Source organism: Notothenia rossii, assembly GCF_949606895.1.
Source record: "Notothenia rossii genome assembly, chromosome: 3".
Lineage (NCBI taxonomy): Eukaryota > Metazoa > Chordata > Actinopteri > Perciformes > Nototheniidae > Notothenia > Notothenia rossii.
Window position 1 is genome coordinate 26,208,320 of NC_136901.1, and position 20,729 is coordinate 26,229,048.

Consider the following 20,729-nt stretch of genomic DNA (forward strand, 5'->3'; position numbering starts at 1 on the left):
TGCATGCATTTAGTTCAGTGACATACCTGAGAGTGTACAGTACTCTAAACGTGTATAATACCTCCACGCGACTCAAGGCTGAAGTGTGCCTCAGCGCTCCATCTGCCTCCAGGCTAATCCCATCTCTGTGCTAATCTGATTAGCAACTGTCTTTCTTAAACGTGGTCTGAAGTCAGTTTGTGGTCAGCCCTAATTAACTGAGGAAGGTTATTATTGTAGTGAGGCAGATCTAAGATCTGTGTGTGTGTTACTTTTTAATCGAGCAAAGAGAAAAGAAAAGGGAGGAGGAGTGGTATAAATATGCAGTTTATGGTGTCCCCAACAAGATTGGTGTACAATTTACACAATTTCACAAACCACAAATAGATTTTTAAATGTTTAAATAGGTAGAAATAAAAAAATTAAATACAAATAAAAAACTCTTTATCATGTTCGTTTGAATTAACAAAAAGCCCATGTCTTTTTTTCAGTACAATGCCATCCGTCTACATCTCAAATCCCCACCTGTAAATGTATCATATTTTTTGGGAAAAGTGCTCTGTCAAGTGTTGAAATCTAAATACATTAAAGACATTTTATAAACTCAATTTTAATTAAAAAAAAATTGCTTCGTTTATCCTTTAGAGACAAGTAGTTTCTAGGCATACATCAAGATGAAAACGAATAAAGTTTGGAAGATATGTTCCAAATGATGGACTACTCGTTACGCTACAATAAAAGCAAAATTACAACATCATAATTATCCTACAGAGGGGAAGCTTAGTCAAATAGGGCTGCTTAAATAAAATACCATATAAACACTGAACACACATTCACATCATATTGTCATGACATCTAATTCCCCCGCTCCATTGACTGCACTGACAGGGCGGATGGTGAGTGGAGATTTGTTGCTGCCGCTGTCACACATGTCAGGATTCAAAAAGGGAAACATGGCCTCTGTGAACTGGAACTGTGTGAAGGAATAGATGTGTGACTTGGCCTCTGCATCATAGAAGGACACAGTCCCGTCCTCGTGATCCAGAAACACCCCCACCACCTGCGGCCTCTGGGAGAGACTCAGCAGCTCCGCCTGTCCCGCACACGCCCGGTACTCACTGCCCTTCCTCAGACAGATGGTCCAGTACCCGTCCTCTGGGCTCAGGGTGACCAGCCCCTTCCTGCTGACCGACTGTCGGGCCACCCCCAAGTCCCACGCTGTCTTGTCCCCCACTTCTACCTCCCAGTAGTGCCTCCCTGTGGAGAAACCCTGCATAGAAACAGGCGCTCGGGTCACCAGGACTGTTCAGAATGAAGCAGAAACATCCCTACACAACACACAAATCTTTATTTACCCTGGCGGCGAGGACACATGGCGCCGTGTCGAAACGCTCCGGTGTGTCCTCCAGGTTCTGTTCAACATCTCCATCCCAGATCTGTCTCCCGTCCTTTGAAAGAAGCAGCCACGGGTTGGCTGTCCTGGGATCCAGAAGAACATCAACTAGGAGACAGACAGAGTTTGTTAATATGGATTTTTTACTTCCCCCTTATCATATGGCATGCATTTCCATGATGCAAAGGACCGTTTGACACATTTTCACAGATGATTTAGAGTTGTATTGGTCAAGGAAATAAAACCAATTAAAGCAGAATAAATTAGTCAATGAGAAAGTAGTTAATTTTGGGGAAATTAACTAGCTTTAGTTGTGTATCAGGCAAATGATTACCAAAACAAATCAGAAACTGTAGGACAAAATAAGCAACATGAGATGTCACCTTGACCTCTGGGAACTTGTGATTGGAATTGTAGAAATAATGAATAAATGAATCCAGTGAAAATCTTAAATTCCTCAAGATTGACTGTCCTTTTCTGTGGGATTTTGACATTATTCTCATTGATACAGAATGTAAGGAGTGCTTGAATGTCCATGATAGTTTGACGGTTGAGAAACAGAACAAAAGAGGGAGTGAGAACAGTGAAGACATTGTTTTACGGTCCAACTGTACCTGCATACTGCTGCATCTTCTCATGCTCTGTAAGTTAAAAACAACATATAAATATTGTTTATACAACAAATCTGTGATCATGAGATTAAATGTAAATGGCTGTTAATTTGCATAATGTTGTGATGCTGACAACAAATTGTTATTTAAAAAGTATACCTTGAAAGGAAAGCTTTTTCAGAGCGGACTGAAGCTGCAGTTCAATGTCAGCCGCCGCTCTCCTCACAGTCCCCAAACATGTGTGTGAATGGACAACGATGTCAGAGCAGGCTTTAAAAGACATAGGCGAACTCAGAGCTGGAAACCTCTGTCACAATGAAATCAAATAAGAGAGAATGGGAATAAAGAGAGAAGAACAACATTCTACAAACTAGCATCAATTTTTTTACTGTGGATATCTCCCGGTGTAACTCCTAACCTGCAGGATGTGTAGGTGGTCCTCACTGTGAGAAATCTGCTCCACCTCGCTCCTCTTCCTCTCCAGCTGTGTGATCTCCATCTGCAGCTCTGTGAGGAGCCTCTCTGCCCTCTGCTCCGCCGCTGCCTGCTTCCTCTGGAGCGTCTCCAGCAGCTCCTCCTGACCACGCTCCAGAGAACGGAGCAGGGTGGAGTAAACCTCCATGCTCAACAGAATGTCCCTCCTCAAGTTTTCCTGAAAATATTAAGTCATTAAAAGAGGAAAATGTATAGAGCCCTCTTTAACATTTGTTCTCCTATGGAACTCAGAATGGTGACATGCATTTTTTATTGGGCCTTTAATTTGGTATAATGTTTGAGTCTTTGATATATGTTAATCAATGTTTATCAGCTTTTTATTGTTGTTATTTCTAGTCTTGCTAATTTGTTCCTTTTATTGTCTGGTATTATTTTCCCTCTTGTTTAATCTCGCGGTTGGAAGCACTTTGGGCTCTGTGTTTTTATGTAGTAATTAATGTCCTAGTAAAAGGACATATTTTGTGTTTGCATATATTCTTAAAGTGTTTTAATTGCTGCTAAAATGGCCCATCTTTCCTACAGGACACATCCAAAAAGGCATTTTTATGCTCTTATGTGAACTTACTTTGCTCAGCTCCACAGAGTGTTTGATCTCCTCCACTTTCTGCACTCTCTCCTGGATCTTCTGCTGAACATCAGCTTCGATGCTTCTCATCTGAGCCTGAACAAAGAGGAACATAACCCAAAACTGAAGGCTGCTGTGGTATTTGATGGGACAGCACAATGATGAGGACCTCACCTTCTTCCCCTGACTCTCCCGCTCCACTGGGACGGTGTCGTGACAGCGGTGATCCGTCTCGGTGCAGAGGACGCACACACACCTCTGGTCGCTCCTGCAGAACAGCTCCAGGAGCCTCTGGTGCTTCTTACACATCCGGTTCTCCAGCGTTGCCACGGGTTCAATCAGCTTGTGAGTCTTCAAGGTGGAAACTCTCCGGTGAGGCTCCAGGTGACTCTCACAATACGAGGTCAGACACACCAGGCAGGACTTCATGGCCTTTGTTTGCTTTCCCACACACACATCACAACATATGAATTTCTCTATCAGTGTCATCACGCCATTCTGCCTTCTGGCTCGGATCTGCTCGGACATCTCCTTGGCGAAGGAGTTTTCGCAGATCTCTGGGCGGCGCTCAAAGACTGCCTGACATTTGGGACAGCTGACTGCAGGGCTGCGGTCCCAGTGCGATGTGATGCAGGTGAAGCAGAAGCTGTGGCCGCAGGGGATGGAGACGGGATCAGAGAATACATCCTGACAGATCCAACACTGGAACTGCACCTCTGACAGGAGAACGCTGGGAGTGGCCATGACCTCAGAGGGAAAAAAGAAGATTGGTGTTCACTCATTAACAAGTAATACATTAATAATTGACCTTCTAACTTACAGGGGAAATTGCTAGCATTGACAAACACAGAGACATTTACAAAACAAGCCACAGACTCAGTTCCTGTTTTCTTAGTTGTGTTTATTGCAGACCTTAAGTACTTTTATTGCAGCTAGCTACACTTATCATTAACTTTAAACTATTAAAGGTTGCCTCTATCCAAAGTCCAGCTGCACGGTCACATGACTCACTCGCACTCGGGAAATCACTGTAAAGGCTAAAACATTGATTTAAAACATGAATTAACTTCCAAACATTCATCACATTAGTTCCTCTAATATTCCATTTAACCTGCCTGGCACGACAAGACAACAACATGATTAAATCTATTGTATTTGTTTAATCAAAATACTAACGCATGCCCATCTGTGATTTTGTCAGGGACTTACCTCGTTGTTGAATGTGAAACATGACCTCTGAGGTAGTGAAGGCAAACACTGGCACTGCAGTGAAGCCAAAGTCCTCCCAGTTTCTGTTACCACTCCCTCTGGGAAACTCTCCCTCCACAGCTTTTCAACCACCATGTTGTTCCAGGGTAGGCAGAGCAATGCCTTGTTGGGTTGGCATTGTGTAGAATCTCTCTGCTTTGTATAACCTAATAGTGGTGTATTTCTGTTGAACAGAGCAACAACAAAGGAGGTAATTAAATACAGCTCATTCTGAGGCTGTCAAAATGACTGAAACATACTATGTCTATTCCCACACACTATCACACAAATGTAATGTCAAAAACTTTCCAAAAGCTAAAACAAATGTCTCAGCAGGGATAAAATTACTATTGCAGTGAAGATGCTGACTAAAGTTGGTTTGTTTTGGGATGAATCTCTGCTTCTGAGACAGCTATACATGAAGTGAAGGAGGTGAAGTTGTAAAAATGTCAGAATTTGTTTGATGCTGCCTCTGGTTGTACTAACCCCGTTTGGTTGGTTGCTGAAGCACTTCTCTGTGGTGAGGAACTGACCCATGACGACCAGGACCTTCTACTGTAATGTTCTTTAATTCCAGCAGTGGGTGCTCCATATCAGATTTATACAGCAGCCTAATAATTCTCAATTCACAAGATTATCAGGAAGAAACAAACGCAATATTTATAAACTCACATCTAAAATTGAGAGATTGGTGGACTTTAATTGTGAAAATAATGTATAAAGCACACTATTCAAGACTGTAACAAATGTTAGAGTGTTATGTATACGTAGAACATGCCTAAAAAATTAACTAAACAAACACATCTGTTCTATTGTAATTGTGCTGCAGTGTGTACAAAATGTTACTTAAAATATAATCATGCAAAGGACAGAAAGTATTATTTATTCAAATATATAAAAACAAGGCTCTAAAAATGCCCATGGAGTGGGATTATACATTAACTTGCACACTTTCACAGCATGAATGGTGAACACACACACCTGGGTCCTCTTACAGGAAGGCACTGCGCATGTGCGGACTGGAGACTGGAAGCAAATGCTGCCTTCATGGCTACTCGAAAAATCTGAATTACGAAAGAAAACACAAAAACAAATGGTATCCTACATACAAGTAAGAAGGTCAGATGTTTTATAAAGTTTTGGTGGAAAAACAGCTGTAACAGTGAAGAAATTGTAGCAAGAAGTAGCGTTACTTTGTTGAAAAAAACTTTGGTGACCCCAACCAGAGCTAAACAAATGTATTTCATAAATATTTAGTTTCTGTATGTTTGAAACTAATTGGATGTATGTTGAACGTGTTAGGGAATACCATGTGGGGTTTATCTGTCAAATGTATGTTGACAGCCTATTTTCCCCTTTTTATTTTGAATGCCATTTTTAAATGTGTTACAAATATGTAACCTTTAACTATATAATTTACTAATGTTGTATTGTGAAAAATAATTAACGAAATTAAATGTTTACTACTTGAACCATTCTGTAGCTAATAGACATTTAGCACCTAAGCTACCAAGCGTTAGCTAGCGTATGCTTAGTAGGAACCAGGAACGTGTTTTCAGAGTTCGTGAAGAGCAAGTTGAAAAGTAGACTTACATTTTAACAGGTAGCGAGAAAAACATGTTCAACAGGAGGCTAATGGTGCTGTGCTGGACGTGTTTATAATTTACTTTGACCATGTAGGCTGCGGGTTTGGTTTTGTCTTGTTTTTTTTGTGTTCAGTAGGCTAGTTCTGCCCCCTGCTGGCTAATTGAAAAGTAAAGGTGTAATTAATTAATAAGAAAGGGACTTCTTATATATAAAATAAATAAATATAATGTAATATTCACAACAATGTAATAATGTAATGTTTAACAATACATCAACAATCAATAAATACATTTCAACAATATGCCACCTCGGCATAACGTATGATAGTCTATTATAATTCTACTAAATACATACATGCACCAAAAACGATTTGTTTGCAAAAGGTTGCTTTTGTCATGTACTAGAAAGCAGGATCTTCCACTGAGCACCTGAACGCAGCACGCGAACACCAGCGTTGTAGAGAGGAGGAGAGAGGAGAGGGGAGAGAGGGAGGCATATCAAGGAGAAGCATGAAGTATATCCCCGATATCTAAGCTCACAGAGGGGGAGAGCATCTCGTCCTCCCTCGCTCTTTAGGGGCCGATTGGAAGCGGAGGGAGGCAGCGAGGCGGAGGGCAGCATGGAGGAGAAGAAGCAGTTTCTTTGTGGGGTGGTGGAAGGTAGGAGCGGCCGACTTCATCACTGACCTGTCAGATCATGTGATTCTGTTTTATTACCTTGGGGACATGCATTTGAATAGACCACCGCTTGACCTACATTTTAGGATTGTTTTGTCCCTTACTGAAGGAGAAGGGGGCGCAGTTGTAATAATATGTGGATGTAATGGTCGTTATGAGGTGATGTGGTGGAGATCAGCCAGGCGCGAAGTGGAGATCAAAGAGCAGGCGGAGGGAAAAGGATTCAGTAATGTCTGGTTCCTGGGCTGCAGCCTGAGGAGAGAAATCACTCTGGATTAATGGCAGGTGTTAATGAAGATGAATGATGCAATACTAGTGAAGGTGAAGATGATCATTGAGATTATAATAATGACTGGGAGGATTTTGTTGGGATGAAATGACTTTAGTTTTGATGATGGAGATGGTGTGCCACAAGCTGACAGTGAGACAATGAAAGAAAACAATGAAGAAGAGGTCCATTTCAGAGCATCAATCAAACAAATGCAAATATATGGACATAATAATGTTAAGGAAGGAATGACAACAACATTGACCTTGTTGATGTTAATAACATTAATACAAATTGATCTGGAAAGTAAGAAATGAATGATTATTGCAAAAGAGACGGATGTTTGTTGTAACACCTGTCCCTTCTCACCTCACAACCACTGCACAAAATGATGAATTTATGCTGCAAAAATGTATCTAATGACATGCTGCAAGTATATACCCTGAAAGTAAAACATGAACATTGCTTTTTGGCTAAAACATCTAAATGATAGTTATCCAGAATCCTGAAAAAGTGATACATTTGTGATACTTATCTGTTCATGATTTCTCTTTGTCCTTTATGAGTCGTCATAAGAATGCACAATTATTAAAGTATACTCAAGGTTAAAATGTCTTACTATTCATATGTGTGTAATGATACCATACTAAGTTCAAGGTGAAACCAGCAATTGTTGGCATTGTTGTTTCTTTAACATGACTTAAACAATTATTGATGATTATATGTTTTATTCACACCACTCTCCAAAGACTCAAATTGCTAATTCTACCAATCTCTGCTAATCCAGTTTCACACAGCCTGCTGGGATTTGTTTATTTGGAAATTCAAATTGCATTGATCAAGGACACGCTCGAGGAAACACACACACCTTATTACTTATTCCTGTAGTCCTGCACACCTCTGTTTCTCAGTCCCTCGTGGTGGCATCCAACAGAGTTAATTATCAGGTCTGCTGGCTTTTTGTATTAATGGGGAGCAGTCTGCAGGACACAGGAGACTTGTCGGTGGATCGGATTTATTTCCTACTATGACCCACTTTCTGTGCACAGTTAAATACATGCAGTCTTATAAAAAACATAACGCTGGGAGAGGGACACTGGAGACGCTCCCATTTCTAAAAATAGAAAATGTGATGGAGAGTGTAGCTGGTGATGAATTATGCCTCTGCCAAACACAGAGAGGATGTGACCAAAGAAAGCACTGGAGGAACTTACTTGGTATATGTTCCATACATTCAGGACTGAAGCAGTGTCGACCAGCTGATAACTGCTCAGTGTGTGTCATTGCAAAGAACTTGGAACAAAATATGAAACTGCTCACAACAAGATCTTGAGTAACCCGGTCATGAGCGATTGCTATTGAGTTTTCAAATGTGTTTTTTTGTTCTCATAAGCAAAGTAGAATCTAGCTCCATCCCCATATCTCTTACATCCACACCAAAATGGTCTACATGGATTGGTAAGAGGAAAGACATGTGTTTTAGATATTTAGCTGAGCTTGCTCTTTAATTCTTGCAGCAAATATATATTGACATTCATGACCTCTATTTTTCCTCTAGGTTTCTATGGGAGGCCTTGGACTATGGATCAGAGGAAGGTTCTCTTCCAATGGTGAGCCTCATTAAAGCAGCATGTCAACTGTAATGAACCTGCATGTTCTGTATTACTCAGAATCACAGTTAGTTATTCACCACGTCAGAGGGGAGTTGTTTGATCTTCACATGAACAGTGTGAGCTCAGGTGCTACTGACCTGACGCCTATGGGCTGAATCCAGTTGCACGCCTCTACATCATGCCAGGCAGACCTGAGAGAAACCACTGACGCAGAATGACTCTGTGGCAAAGGGCAGACTCATCGTCAGGCCATGGGTGACAGGAGGGGGAGAGGGGGGGGGGCACACTGCTGTTTGTTTTGTTGGAAGAGGATCAAAGAGGGGATGCAGATCATTTGGTTATATAGATATTATTCAGCTGAGCTAGCAGTGTGGCTGCAGGGACGGCAGTCAGTCCATCCACCACTTTGATTCAAACTAAAATATCTCAACTACTGAATGGACTTCAATTACATAATAGACACTCCCTGATGATGAGTCCTAAAGACATGTATGTTCCCCTGGCCTTTCCTCTGGTGACGACAACATGTTAGCATTTGTGATACATTCTCACACATTCATGTTCCCCTCAAGAGGAATCTCGTTGGTGATCCTTTAACACTGCCTCATGTCTAAAGGTTTATATCATTTATCGGGCAAAATTCTATATAGTACAGCAAATTTGACAAATTCATCCATAATGTTAGAGTTAAATAGTGTTAAAGTTTTGATGAGCATGGGTCTAACAATAAAACCTACCGATTGACTGCTAAGGAAACTCTTAGTTAAGACCATGTAAAGAAGGATGAATGAATGGTAAGAAAATAGTTTTCCAGCATATTGTCATAAATTGGAAAGATATAATGCTAATATAGAATGTTTACGTCCTTTACTGCAGGGAATATTTGCGGTGCCTTTGGCTCTATATTTAACAACCGCATATTGTTCCGTGCAGAGACCTTCACACCAGGGAGCCGCTCAGCCCAAGCACCCTGTTTGTGTGGAGTGATACCAGTGAAGTGCCACAATAGGCTCTCCTCTGCAGAACAACATAGAAATTACAAACAAAAGCAATTTATAACAGATACAAACAGCATCCACGCAACATTTGTCACTTTGAATCGTGACTGAACAAAACACAGGCAGCTCCTTATTGAGACCGCCACAGTTTCTTCAAGTCACAAAGACTCACACACTCTTTCAGCAGTAATCAGCTTGCAGTGATTCAACAGTGAGCTGCTGTAGAATACTACACTCAAAACAATCAAATTGCTATTCAAGGCATCAGTACACCATTCAAAGTCAAGTAGAACACACTGATAATGGGAGTGTGTTAAATATGGACTTATGGACTGATGAAGGATGTATAGCTGCAACAATTGGTTAACTAATAGATTTGTCAATATAGACAGAAAATTAATCGCCAAGTATTTTAATAATTTATTCATTGTTAAAGAGTTGTCTTGCAAAATTGTCAAAAAATTCAGTTTAAATGCCGCATTTATTTAATGTAGGTCTACTGATTTTTTAAAGACTTGGAACTATTCAAACAAATACACTGGGATGGAAAAGTCTCAACATTGTATAGACAAAACATTTATTACAAAAATCCTACTGTAGGAAATACTTTTGGATGAATTGTTTATGAAAATGCTAATTGCATTCCAACAAGAGCCGTGGTATTCCCATTGCATTTGCATTTACATAAAGTACTCTCGTGCATACTTGTGAAGTAGGGAACCAATGAATTGTTGATGCCACACTGATCTGAAAAACTAGTTTAACAACATAAATCCCTGCTGGGAACTGTAGTTCAACAACCAATAGTGACAGCGGACTACATCCCCAGAGATAAGATGTTCCCTCTGCAAACCAAATCATTACAGCACACTCTTTTGTTGTTGTTATGATAAACTGAATAATACTGTAACAAAAATATAACATTATATTGGCTTTGTCATCAGGATGAATTTGACTTTCTTTCTTTCTGTGTGGGCTCCAAGTTTATTTATAGATCGGCTCTTTTTAGATTTAAGTGCGGGGTGCAGGCACAATTCAAACAGAGAGTGTTGCATAAGTTTGGCAGATTAAAGCTGGGCCTGGGTGTACAGTATGGAAGTGTGTGTATGCGTGTGTGTGATTGTGTGTTTGAAGGAGGTAGGTTGCAGCTTTGTGGAGGCAACTTACCGACCATCTGTCCAGGAAATGAAGTGGGGAGGAGTGAGAACATATTCCACCCACCAATGACAGGGATGGTGGGAGCTGGTCCAGAGAAATATTCATGTTGTTGTGTGTGCGATGCAGCTTTTGTTTCGATCCCAGTACTATGCTCTATCTATAATTCAGGAGATCATTTCCTGTAACAAAGGCAGCCCAACGATCAATACAGTAGATCTATTTTCTTCTGTCCTTGTCTCCAGGGATCATACGGTACATGACAGAGCAGAGGCTTCAAACTGAGGAAATTATGGATACAAATATATAGGACAATTCCAAAAACAAAGTGGTTCAATCTTTTTTAGCATTTTAAAAGTCATTTTCAGAATGACTACACAATTCTTGAGAACATTTCATCGACAGGATGTTGGACTTCTGACTGTGAATGAAACAAAAAACATTTTCAGTGGTCGAAGTGAAAAGCAACCATCAATAGTACAGATGTATCAATGAAACGGCTACAGCTCACCCGTCAGTAACATGTTTCCTCCTTCCTTTGTTTGTGTTTCTGTGCCAGGATGCAGAGTTGGGGGTTGAACACCTACCTGTACGGCCCAAAGGATGACCTCAAACACAGACTACTGTGGAGGGAAGTCTACTCTCACGAGGAGGAGGGTAAGAGCATCCCATTCATTCTGCTATCGTCTGGAAAATGACATTTTGCAGCAGTCCATGTTGGATTTCGGATCTGGACCTGACTGAATTGCAGAGGAAGATACATTCACTTATTCTCACCACATTTTCTTTGTTGCACGCTATTTTAAAAGTTATGCACAAATACACATATTTGGAGCCCTGGATCTGCACCAGAACTGCCTTAGGACATTATCTCTGCAAACAGGGTAGTGAATCATTATGGATATATTTTTCATTAAAGTCCTAAAGGTATTAACAGCTTTAATGTTGCCGATTATATCATTTTCTTATTGTACTCTGGAAGACTTTAGAGTAAGCTGAATTCTCTTAAAGATAATAAACATTACATTTGGCGTGAGGGTCTAGTTACTATTCTCAGATCCTGTTGTCAAAGTTAAAGCAAAGTTTAAACTCTGGTCACTGTGTGTTGATTCGTCTCAAATGTCCAATTCAAGATTTCTCTCCTCTGTCCCTCTCCTGCTCTCAGGTCAGTTGCGTATTCTCATAAAGGAGGCCCAGTCGAGAGGCGTAACGTTTGTTTACGCCCTCTCCCCTGGTCAGGACATCGTCTTCTCTTCTTCCTGTGACCTGACACTGCTCAAACGCAAGCTGAGACAGGTATGTAATGTGACAAATCCAGAGAATACATACTACTCTACGAAATGCAACTTTTATATGATGTGACCCTGTTTCTTTCCCCCTCTCTCTGAAGGTATCAGACCTGGGTTGCCAGGCTTTTGCCATCCTGTTTGATGACATCGACCATTCCTTGTGTCAGGCTGACAGCGAGGCCTTCTCTTCCTTTGCTCATGCTCAGGTCACTATAACCAATGAGATCTATCGCTTCCTGGGGGAACCACCCGTCTTCCTATTCTGCCCCACAGGTAGGAGCGATGCACGTGAGCTCAAGTTTAAAGTATGTACAGAAACCTGTCAAATCTGATCCTACCTCTGTTTCTCTGTCCCTGCAGAGTACTGCGGTTCTCTGTGTTCTCCCAGTGTATCAAAGTCTCCCTACCTGCAGACTGTGGGAGAGGACCTGCTGCCGGACATAACAGTGATATGGACGGGTGAGACAAAACATACATCTATAATAACTGGGTCTTTACGGTTTATTTATTTATTTGGTTTGTTATTTTATCTTTTATTGCCTCTTTTATGTATTTGCTTATTTATTTATTTGTTGTTTTTATGTTTTTGTTTTGTTGTTTTTTTGAATGACAAATGTATTTTGGATGGTGGATGGAAGAAGATAGTCTTTTATTTTTGTCTTATCAAATACAGTATGACATACAACGTAAAATAATAATATATATATATTGTAGTAATAATGATATAATCTATTTATAATTGTTAATGTATATTGTATGTAGACATACATTTAGATGTATATTTTGTTAAAAGAAATGTTAATACACTGAACAAAAATATAAACGCAACACTTTTGTTTTTGCTCCCATTTTTCATGAGATGAACTCAAAGATCTAAAACATTTTTCTACATACACAAAATAACCATTTCTCTCAAATATTGTTCACAAATCTGAAAAAATCTGTGATAGTGAGCACTTCTCCTTTGCCGAGATAATCCATCCCACCTCACAGGTTTGGCATATCAAGATGCTGATTAGACAGCATGATTATTGCACAGGTGTGCCTTAGGCTGGCCACAATAAAAGGCCACTCTGAAACGTGCATTTTTGCTTTATTGGGGGGGTCTGGGGGGGTCCGAAAACCAGTCAGTATCTGGTGTGAGGGTTAGGATTAGGGTTAAGGTTAGGGTTAGGGTAATGTTGTGAATCGAGTGGCCCATGGTGGTGGTGGGGTTATGGTATGGGCAGGCGTATGTTATGGACGATGAACACAGTCCACTCGATTTTGAGAGAAATGGTTATTTTGTGTATGTTGAAAACGTTTTAGATCTTTGAGTTCATCTCATGAAAAATGGGAGCAAAAACAAAAGTGTTGCGTTTATATTTTTGTTCAGTGTAATTTAGTTTTTGGGAGAACGGGTGGGATTAAATAAGTGTTAACTTCTTCCCACCCCTTTTCGGATGTGTAATTAGGTAGATCATTGGTCAATTTGATACTGCTTAAGTTTGTACAGTATCATTATTCTCTTGTTTCATTTCATTATTATTATAATTTTTTTATTATTGTTTTACACGTTCGAAATAAATCAAATCAAAAATAAGATTGTCTTCCACTTGTAAACATTTTCCTCTCACTCCCGGCCCCCTAGGCACTAAGGTCATCTCCAGGAAGCTGTCTGTAGACTGCCTGTCTGAGGTGGAGTCTGTCCTCCAGCGCCCCCCCCTCATCTGGGACAACCTGCACGCGAACGACTACGACTCTAGACGTCTCTTCCTGGGGCCTTTTAAGGGCAGAGAGCCTCAGCTGAGGAGCAACCTGAGAGGCCTGCTTCTCAACCCCAACTGCGAGTTTGAGGCCAACTACATCCCTCTCCACTCTCTGGGCAGCTGGTACAGGTCTGGAAAGGAGGAGAGGAAAGGTGAGGGGATGTGTGGAGGGAAGGATGGGGCAGAAAAGGATGAATGAGAAGGAGGAAGGGGCAGCGATGAGACAGGAGATGTCTCAAGTTAATAAACTAATATTGTCTCTGCCAGACCTGAGCCATGTGCAGTTAGTCCCATTGCTTAGCAACTAAAACAATTTAGCCTGGTGTTACGTAACAAGTAAATTAACTTATAGGAATTAAAGCTCCATCTGTTGCCTAATAAAGTTACAATGACTCAATTAGCTTTTTATCAGCAAGTGGATCTATTTACAGAAAAAAGTTAATAGATAGCTCTAAGATGCATTTGTATTTACCCAAAAAAGATATATTCCTTAGCATATACTGCAAAACTGACACAATAATCCCACCAAACAAAGAAAGAGAAAGTGAGTTGGAAGGAAAAAATGTAGGAGAGAAAACTACTGTAGCGTGTCCTTGTTCTGAAGACAAGCAAAGAAAGGTGGTGGTGGAGGAACAATTGTGTGGTGTGACGAAGGAGAAAATAAGAAGAGAGAACGGTCCCTTTGTGGAGGAGAAACCAGGCGGGTGGGGGGGGGGGCTGCAGGAGAAATGGGTTTCAAGGGAGGAGATGAACAAGAGATGACGGGCCGGCTGAAGCCTGAGGGATCGAGATTCAGAGTTAGGATCAGAGTTTAAATTGAACACGTAATTGTTGTGTTTTATGTCTTATTTCCAACAGATCAGTGACCAAATAGAGACATGATGTAACATTGCAGTATCTCCAGCAGGAACAGTCGGGCATGTTGGCAAACAAATGTGAAAATCATCTTTTAGTGTTGGAAGGATCTCAAGTTAAAATATATTTCTGACAGTAGCTTCAACAGACGAGCAAACACAAGATAAGCTGTTCTCTGAGGAAGTGCATCTTCTTCTATTGTCAAGAACAGATAAAGGCGAGCTATTTATGGGGAGCTTTGTCCAACAAAACATGTCCAACAGAAATGAATTGAACATCACAGACTGCAAAGGAATGTAAGAGTGTTTTATAACTAACTAAGTATCCTCATATATATAATAACACAGTGTTATTTATATTCTAGATGAAGAGTGTGAATACTGTCCTGATAGAGCGCTGTCTGCTGCACTACATGATTGGATGGAGGAACTCAACCAACCACTACAAGCAGGTAGATAACCATAATATGGGAATGTACCTGTATACAGTATGTGTATGTGTGTGTGTTGACATTTGATTGGATTTGAACCAAACTGCAATAAATTAACTGCATTATTCTAACCACAAACGCTGCTTTTTTCTGAATGATTTCAGGTCGGCAGAGCAGCCGAGCAGACCAGCGTTCCTCTGCTCAAACACCTCGCTGTAAAACTCCAGACCGATCCGACTGCCCCCCTGCCCTCGTGGACAGGCTTCCTGTTTTCCCTCTGAACTCCAGCTCGCCTCCGTCCTCACCCACTAAGGTCAAGGTGGAGACAGAGGGGGAGAAGAAGAGATCAAACCAACTCCAAGGACCCAGGCCTGGAGCCCCCTCAGGGGGAGGCAAGGGGCAAAAGGCCCAGGGGTGGGGGCTTGGTGGTGGGAAGGGCCTCCTGAGTGAGTCCCAGGTGCGGCTGCTGGTGGGTCTTTATTACCTGCCCCACGAGTACGGCCTGTCGGGACAGAAACTGCTGCAGGACCTGAGCTGGCTGAAAGCAAACTGCCACCTGGTCAGTGCCAACAGCAAGAAGACAGCGCCTCAGAAGGTCAGTGTGTGTTCTGTGCAAATATCCTGTTGACGTTTAAATTGTGTATGATTATTAAAGGTATTTTTGTCTTCAGATCGATGAGTGGCGTGGTCGGTCCTCTAGGGTCTTGTCCCTGTGTGAGGACATAGCACAGCTTCACTGCAGCGTGGTGGGGGGGGCCAACAGGGCGGTGCTCTATGACCTTTACCCCTATGTGTGGGACCTGAGGAACACAGCTCTGGTGGCTAAAGCCTTCATATGCTGGCTGGGTGAGTATCAAAAGAGGCAGGAAACTATGGGAATACTTAATAACATGTGTCTTACATGTTTTTTGCTTTATGCTCTTCTATTTTTGTTGTAATAATGAATATGCTTTACTATACTACTGTATAATCTAACCCCACCAACTCACCTCTCTCCCTCAGATGGGCGAGTGTTGAGTGACAGCTCCGCCTTGGGCACCTGGAAGAACTGCTTTCACTGTGAGTAGAGTAGATGACCATTAAGCCATATATTATGTCCACCCATCTTTGCCTGAAAGAAATAGGTAAAGGTAGCATTTGATGCATAAATCATTTTTTTCAACCCCGTATTTAATTATTATTTTTCAGCCATAGCAAATAATGGTGCAGTGATGACTAAGCAAACAGTTATGCTTCAAATATTAATGGCATGAGAATAAAAACGGGAAAAAAACGTTTATTCCAGCATCTCTTGAGGAGATGCAGTGTTGTAAAAATAATTACATTTTTATGCTGGCATGAATATTTAAAGCTGAGTTAAGTGTGCCATGTTTCTCCGTATAATTATTTCATTGGCACGTGATGTCACCTGACTATTATTTTGTGTCTGTGGTAGTGTGTGGGAAAACCCCAGGGGCGGACCTACTGGGAGTTGAATCAGAACCATGGGCGTTTAAAGGGGGCGTGTCTGGGGAGGTGCAGGTAGGGTGTGCTTGTATTATATTTCATTTCCCATATGTTTTTTGAATTAACCCTCTTGTTTTTATATTGTGCATGAGGCATGTTCATGTTTTAAATCATAAACGATATGTTTTAAGTATCTTATAACTGCCTAACATCTGTGTTTTTCTTTGTGTGCGTGTAGATGCTTCTCCCAATAGGCAGCAGCAGTGAACTCTTCACTCATCCTCCTCCTCTCTTCCCCACCTCTCGTCTCTATAACATCAGGCCCTATCACAGCAAGGACAAGGTAGGAGAAGTTTCACACATACCGCCAGGATCATTCATAAAAAAGGTGTAAAAAGTCGTGGAATATTTTGTTCAAAACCCAAGCTGAAAAAAGAATGAAAAATAAAGCAGGGAGGAAAAAGATTTTACCTCATGCATAGACTCTGACTAAGTCATGGAAGATTTATGGAATTTCTATCAGATCCAAAGTAGGATCCTTTTATGGAGAATCATTGCAAATGAAAGGAGACTGATTATTCAACCACCTGTAGATTGTTGGGTCATTGTGAACACATATGTCTGGGACAAGAACCACATCCATCTCTCAAAATGATGTAACATTAAGTGATTTGTTGTTGTGTGTGTAGTTGGAGTTGTATCGGATGGTGCGCCAACTCCACCTGAGGACTCAGGGTGTCCAAGAGTCCAGTGCTCTTCACCCAGATGTGATAGGAGACAGGTGTGTGGTGAAGAGAAAGAAAGAGTCTGTATTGCTTTGCACAATTAAGATTGACCATATTTGATACTCACATGTGTTTCTGTCTCTTCGTTTCTACAGATGTCTCGGGCCGTGCCTGGTGTTGTCCCCGGAGTACTGCTTCATCCTGGAGGATGAGCTGGGTGTGTGTGGCTGTGTGTTGGGCATCTTGGATGTCCGCATGTTTGCCAAGCGGTGCCAGGCCAGCTGGATGCCGGCCATGAGGGACAAATACCCAACTAAAGGGGGCAACACACACCCCAACCCACAGGTGAATATTTGGAAGAGGAGATTCCTTAAACACCCTTTTTTCAACCATTTTCTGTCGGTCTGAAGGGCACAGGAGTGTTACAGACACACACAGGTCACATTATGCACACACATGTTTAGACATACCTGTAGTTAGACCATGTGGATGATCACTCAGTAAGAAAACATCCCACTGAGAAGAGGATGGCACACACAGGTCAACTAAACTAAATACATAAATACAGTACATACACACACAAACAGGACTCAACTTATTCATATTTTTGAGATACTAAGTCATTAATTTAAGACACTTAGTCAAATATGGACTAAGCAGCATGTTTGTTTAAATAAAAACATGCAAGTTGTTACATCCATCTTTTTTTTTTTAAATATACACTAACTTTTGGACTATTTGCAGATTGCACAATTGTGAAAATTGGGCACTTTAGTAGTTTCTTTTTCAAAAAATGGAAGGAGATTGGATTAAAGCATTGCTGTTGTTTACTGTGAAAAACATTTGAGTAATTTAGGCAAAGAGCCAAATAGAGCCGGTGGTGACTCAGCCCGACATCTGTGGAAGACTTATCTGCCCACTTTGTGCGTCACGGCACACACTGACACACTTTAGATGAATATGATTCATACTGCAGCCACAGGTGTCCGAAGGTCATCAGCATGGCCTGTCTTTTATACTTTTGAGATAAACAAATAGATAGATTGCACACAACAAACATCAACTTATGTGCGAGTGTACTGCTTGTATTTATTTAGATATATATACTGTTGTCTGATAAATCATTTTGTTGTTGAGGGATAATTTCCATCGAATTACTTTTTAAAAGGTGAAATCGTATTCAATATTGCAAATTAGTACTATCTAGTGGCAGCTGTTGGAAACACATAGAAGTACTCTTGCCACTACCCTACTTCATCAAACAAGCACCAACAAGTAACAAGTAACTGCCATCAGCATCAAATTGTGAGAACTGTGTTCCTGTTCTCCTTGTGTAGGACTTGATCCAGCTGATGGAGGAGGACCAGGGGGAGTACCCCGAGTCCCTCCTCTTTCACTTCCCCTCTCAGCTGCGCCTGGACGCCCTGCCGGAGCTGGTGGACGTCAGCGTCAGCCGGACTCTGCTCACCGCCATGCTAACTGCCCTCAAGGCCAACGGTAAGACAGGACAGGGGGTCAGTCATTCTATGTGTGTGTGTTTGCTTTAATCATAGAAATTAACAGTTTTGCTTTACCTAAGATTTTTACACTTGATACTTCAAAATTCTACGTTCTATGTTGATTAGAATAATGACACCTGAGTGTTTAGATTGGCTAGATTGGCTATAATGCAATTCTCTCCCCCTTCAGGTCACCCTTTCCCTTTCACGATAAAAGTCCCAGAAATATACACGGCATCGCTGCCTACCAGAACATTTCTGATTGTGGCCCATTATTACTTTTAATCGTATAATACCTATAATCCTTCCTCTATCATATCACTAACATTGGGGTTTCTTCTTCTTTGGGATTCTAGCGGTAGATTCATGCTTTGGTCTGTAGACAGGCGGATAGCTTATAAGAATGGGCTCTCAAGTGAGACAATAAAGACAATTATGCTTTTTATTCTCAGTCTTTACTGGTACAATGTTTTATATGTATCACTTGGGGTACGTTATGTTAAGTCTTTGTCTGCAGATGTAGAGAAATACCTTCATGCATCTGCCTGCTTCTTCCTTCTGTGTGTGTGTAGGTTCTCAGGGTGTGTTCTGCGAGGTGCAGCCGACGGACCGTCAGAGGTTGGAGTTCTTGACCAAACTGGGCTTCCTGGAGATCCTCAGGGGAGAGGCCAGGAGCAGAGAGGGGGTGGTGCTGGGGAGGCTGCTCTGAACACACACACACACACACACACACACACACACACACACACACACACACACACACACACACACACACACACACACACACACACACACACACACACACACACACACACACACACACACACACACACACACACACACACACACACACACACACACACACACACACACACACACACACACACACACAGAGAGAGAGAGAGATCTGCAGACATACAGTTGATACATAGAGGCACTTACACACAATACAATCTTACAACACAGTGCATTTAGTACAGCATAGAGAAGGAAGGGTGTGTATTTCAAAGTCAAGAGAAGAAAAAAAAAGGACAGTCTTGGAGTCAGTGTGGCAGCGGTAATGGGGATGAATGGAGATTTTTGAAGGATTTACAAACTATAAAAATAAGCTTAGAGTTTAAAACTTCAGCAGAGCATTGCTAATCTTCCACGTCCTGGCTACGGATTACAAGACTTAGTCAAGTGTGAGAACTCTGGGAGCAGAGCAGCAGATCACAGCAGCTACAGCTCTGTGGCACACATCATTAGCTCCTCCAGGATATTGGCTCAGTGATTGGTCTGTTTGTCGGTAAAACTACTGGCTCCATGTTCTTGAAATTGAATGGAAGCGTGTACCATTGGCTAAGAAACCACTCATTACATTGTAGGGCATGGAATGTCTGAACGATTTAAACAATCACCTATCGACTAGGAACATTTGTTGGAAAACTTGAAAAAAGCTATAAATGTCTTTGTTTAGCGCACTGAGCAATACAATTGAACATATCTTCTTTGTTGCGATGGTGTTTTTTTTCCGGTCTAAAAGCTTATGAACACCAGTAGTTGGTCACATCAGTTACTGTTTGTAACTCCCAGCAAGAAAGGTGATGGTATTTTTTACCATTTCTAACTGCTTCTTCAAGATGATTTGGACTCCTCCCCTCTTGTAAAACCAAAGTTAAGCTGCCGCCGTGGATCTGGTGCTCCGCTCCCTTTGTTCATAAGAGATAGCGTTTTTCTTTAATAGTCAGGATGTTGTTTCCTAGCTGCTGTCCTGTTGGTTAGATAGAGTCTGCTAACAGACTGACCCAGGCACAGCGTCACTGTTGTTTACACTCGACTAGTATAGATGAATGTTTACATGCATGAAAAAACTCAACATTGTGTGGCTGTAACGTAAGATTACGTGTATACTGACATCAACAATAACAGGCTTTAACATGGCGCCATTAATGAAGATGTTTATTGAGCTTTTACAGCCAAAAAGCAAATGCATGCAGGCTCACATTCATCAGAAAAACAACAAGAAAAGTTCAGATTGTGAATAAAACACACACACACACATAAACCCTGAGGTTAATTGGATATATCATATACTTCCCTAACTTCAGAATGCATCACCAGTGAGTGTGTCTGGTGCATACATGTGTACTTTGTGCATGGTGAGTG

The 20,729-nt window shown here is 41.3% G+C and overlaps 2 protein-coding genes and 1 long non-coding RNA gene across 6 annotated transcripts; 1 reads left to right on the forward strand and 2 right to left on the reverse strand.

Annotated features, from left to right (window-relative positions):
- Window positions 1-290: 290 nt before the first annotated feature.
- On the reverse strand, window positions 291-11,140 carry LOC307033749 (E3 ubiquitin-protein ligase TRIM39-like). 3 transcript variants are annotated; one of them, XM_079672327.1, is made up of 12 exons: window positions 8,574-11,140; window positions 6,660-6,807; window positions 5,273-5,355; window positions 4,778-4,902; window positions 4,253-4,475; window positions 3,218-3,790; window positions 3,044-3,166; window positions 2,402-2,635; window positions 2,143-2,290; window positions 1,987-2,013; window positions 1,335-1,480; window positions 291-1,249 (listed from the first exon to the last, which is right to left on the reverse strand). In XM_079672327.1, exons 5-12 carry the CDS (start codon window positions 4,385-4,387, stop codon window positions 818-820), a joined length of 1,818 nt encoding a protein of 605 aa, XP_079528453.1. In that variant the 5' UTR covers window positions 4,388-4,475; window positions 4,778-4,902; window positions 5,273-5,355; window positions 6,660-6,807; window positions 8,574-11,140; the 3' UTR covers window positions 291-817. The 3 variants fall into 3 exon arrangements, with proteins under 3 accessions (XP_079528453.1, XP_079528454.1, XP_079528452.1); XM_079672328.1 differs by lacking the exons at window positions 6,660-6,807; window positions 8,574-11,140 and having other exon boundaries at window positions 3,044-3,139; window positions 5,273-5,407; XM_079672326.1 differs by lacking the exons at window positions 6,660-6,807; window positions 8,574-11,140 and having other exon boundaries at window positions 4,778-4,911.
- On the forward strand, window positions 6,405-19,415 carry LOC307033748 (protein O-GlcNAcase). Its single transcript, XM_079672325.1, has 17 exons — window positions 6,405-6,537; window positions 8,382-8,433; window positions 11,149-11,246; window positions 11,755-11,885; window positions 11,980-12,151; window positions 12,239-12,337; window positions 13,509-13,778; window positions 14,846-14,932; window positions 15,076-15,506; window positions 15,583-15,757; window positions 15,914-15,970; window positions 16,347-16,432; window positions 16,596-16,700; window positions 17,047-17,138; window positions 17,238-17,427; window positions 18,420-18,579; window positions 19,154-19,415. Exons 1-17 carry the CDS (start codon window positions 6,498-6,500, stop codon window positions 19,288-19,290), a joined length of 2,382 nt encoding a protein of 793 aa, XP_079528451.1. The 5' UTR covers window positions 6,405-6,497; the 3' UTR covers window positions 19,291-19,415.
- Window positions 15,400-18,413, reverse strand: LOC307033751. 2 transcript variants are annotated; one of them, XR_013806633.1, is made up of 4 exons: window positions 17,553-18,413; window positions 17,210-17,395; window positions 15,901-16,022; window positions 15,400-15,532 (listed from the first exon to the last, which is right to left on the reverse strand). It is a non-coding gene; the product is annotated as an uncharacterized lncRNA (long non-coding RNA). The 2 variants fall into 2 exon arrangements; XR_013806634.1 differs by lacking the exon at window positions 15,400-15,532 and having other exon boundaries at window positions 15,766-16,022.
- Window positions 19,416-20,729: the final 1,314 nt, after the last annotated feature.

Bases quoted from the DNA above. Each gene is read 5' to 3' on its own strand.
- LOC307033748 (XM_079672325.1), top strand. From the start codon at position 6,498: ATGGAGGAGAAGAAGCAGTTTCTTTGTGGGGTGGTGGAAG. The intron at 6,538-8,381 runs GTAGGAGCGGCC...TTTTTCCTCTAG, and splicing joins TCTTTGTGGGGTGGTGGAAG to GTTTCTATGGGAGGCCTTGG. The intron at 12,152-12,238 runs GTAGGAGCGATG...CTGTCCCTGCAG, and splicing joins CTTCCTATTCTGCCCCACAG to AGTACTGCGGTTCTCTGTGT.
- LOC307033749 (XM_079672327.1), bottom strand. From the start codon at position 4,387: ATGGTGGTTGAAAAGCTGTGGAGGGAGAGTTTCCCAGAGGGAGTGGTA. The intron at 3,791-4,252 runs GTAAGTCCCTGA...TTTCCCTCTGAG, and splicing joins GTTTCACATTCAACAACGAG to GTCATGGCCACTCCCAGCGT. The intron at 1,481-1,986 runs GTACAGTTGGAC...TCTGTCTCCTAG, and splicing joins GAAGATGCAGCAGTATGCAG to TTGATGTTCTTCTGGATCCC.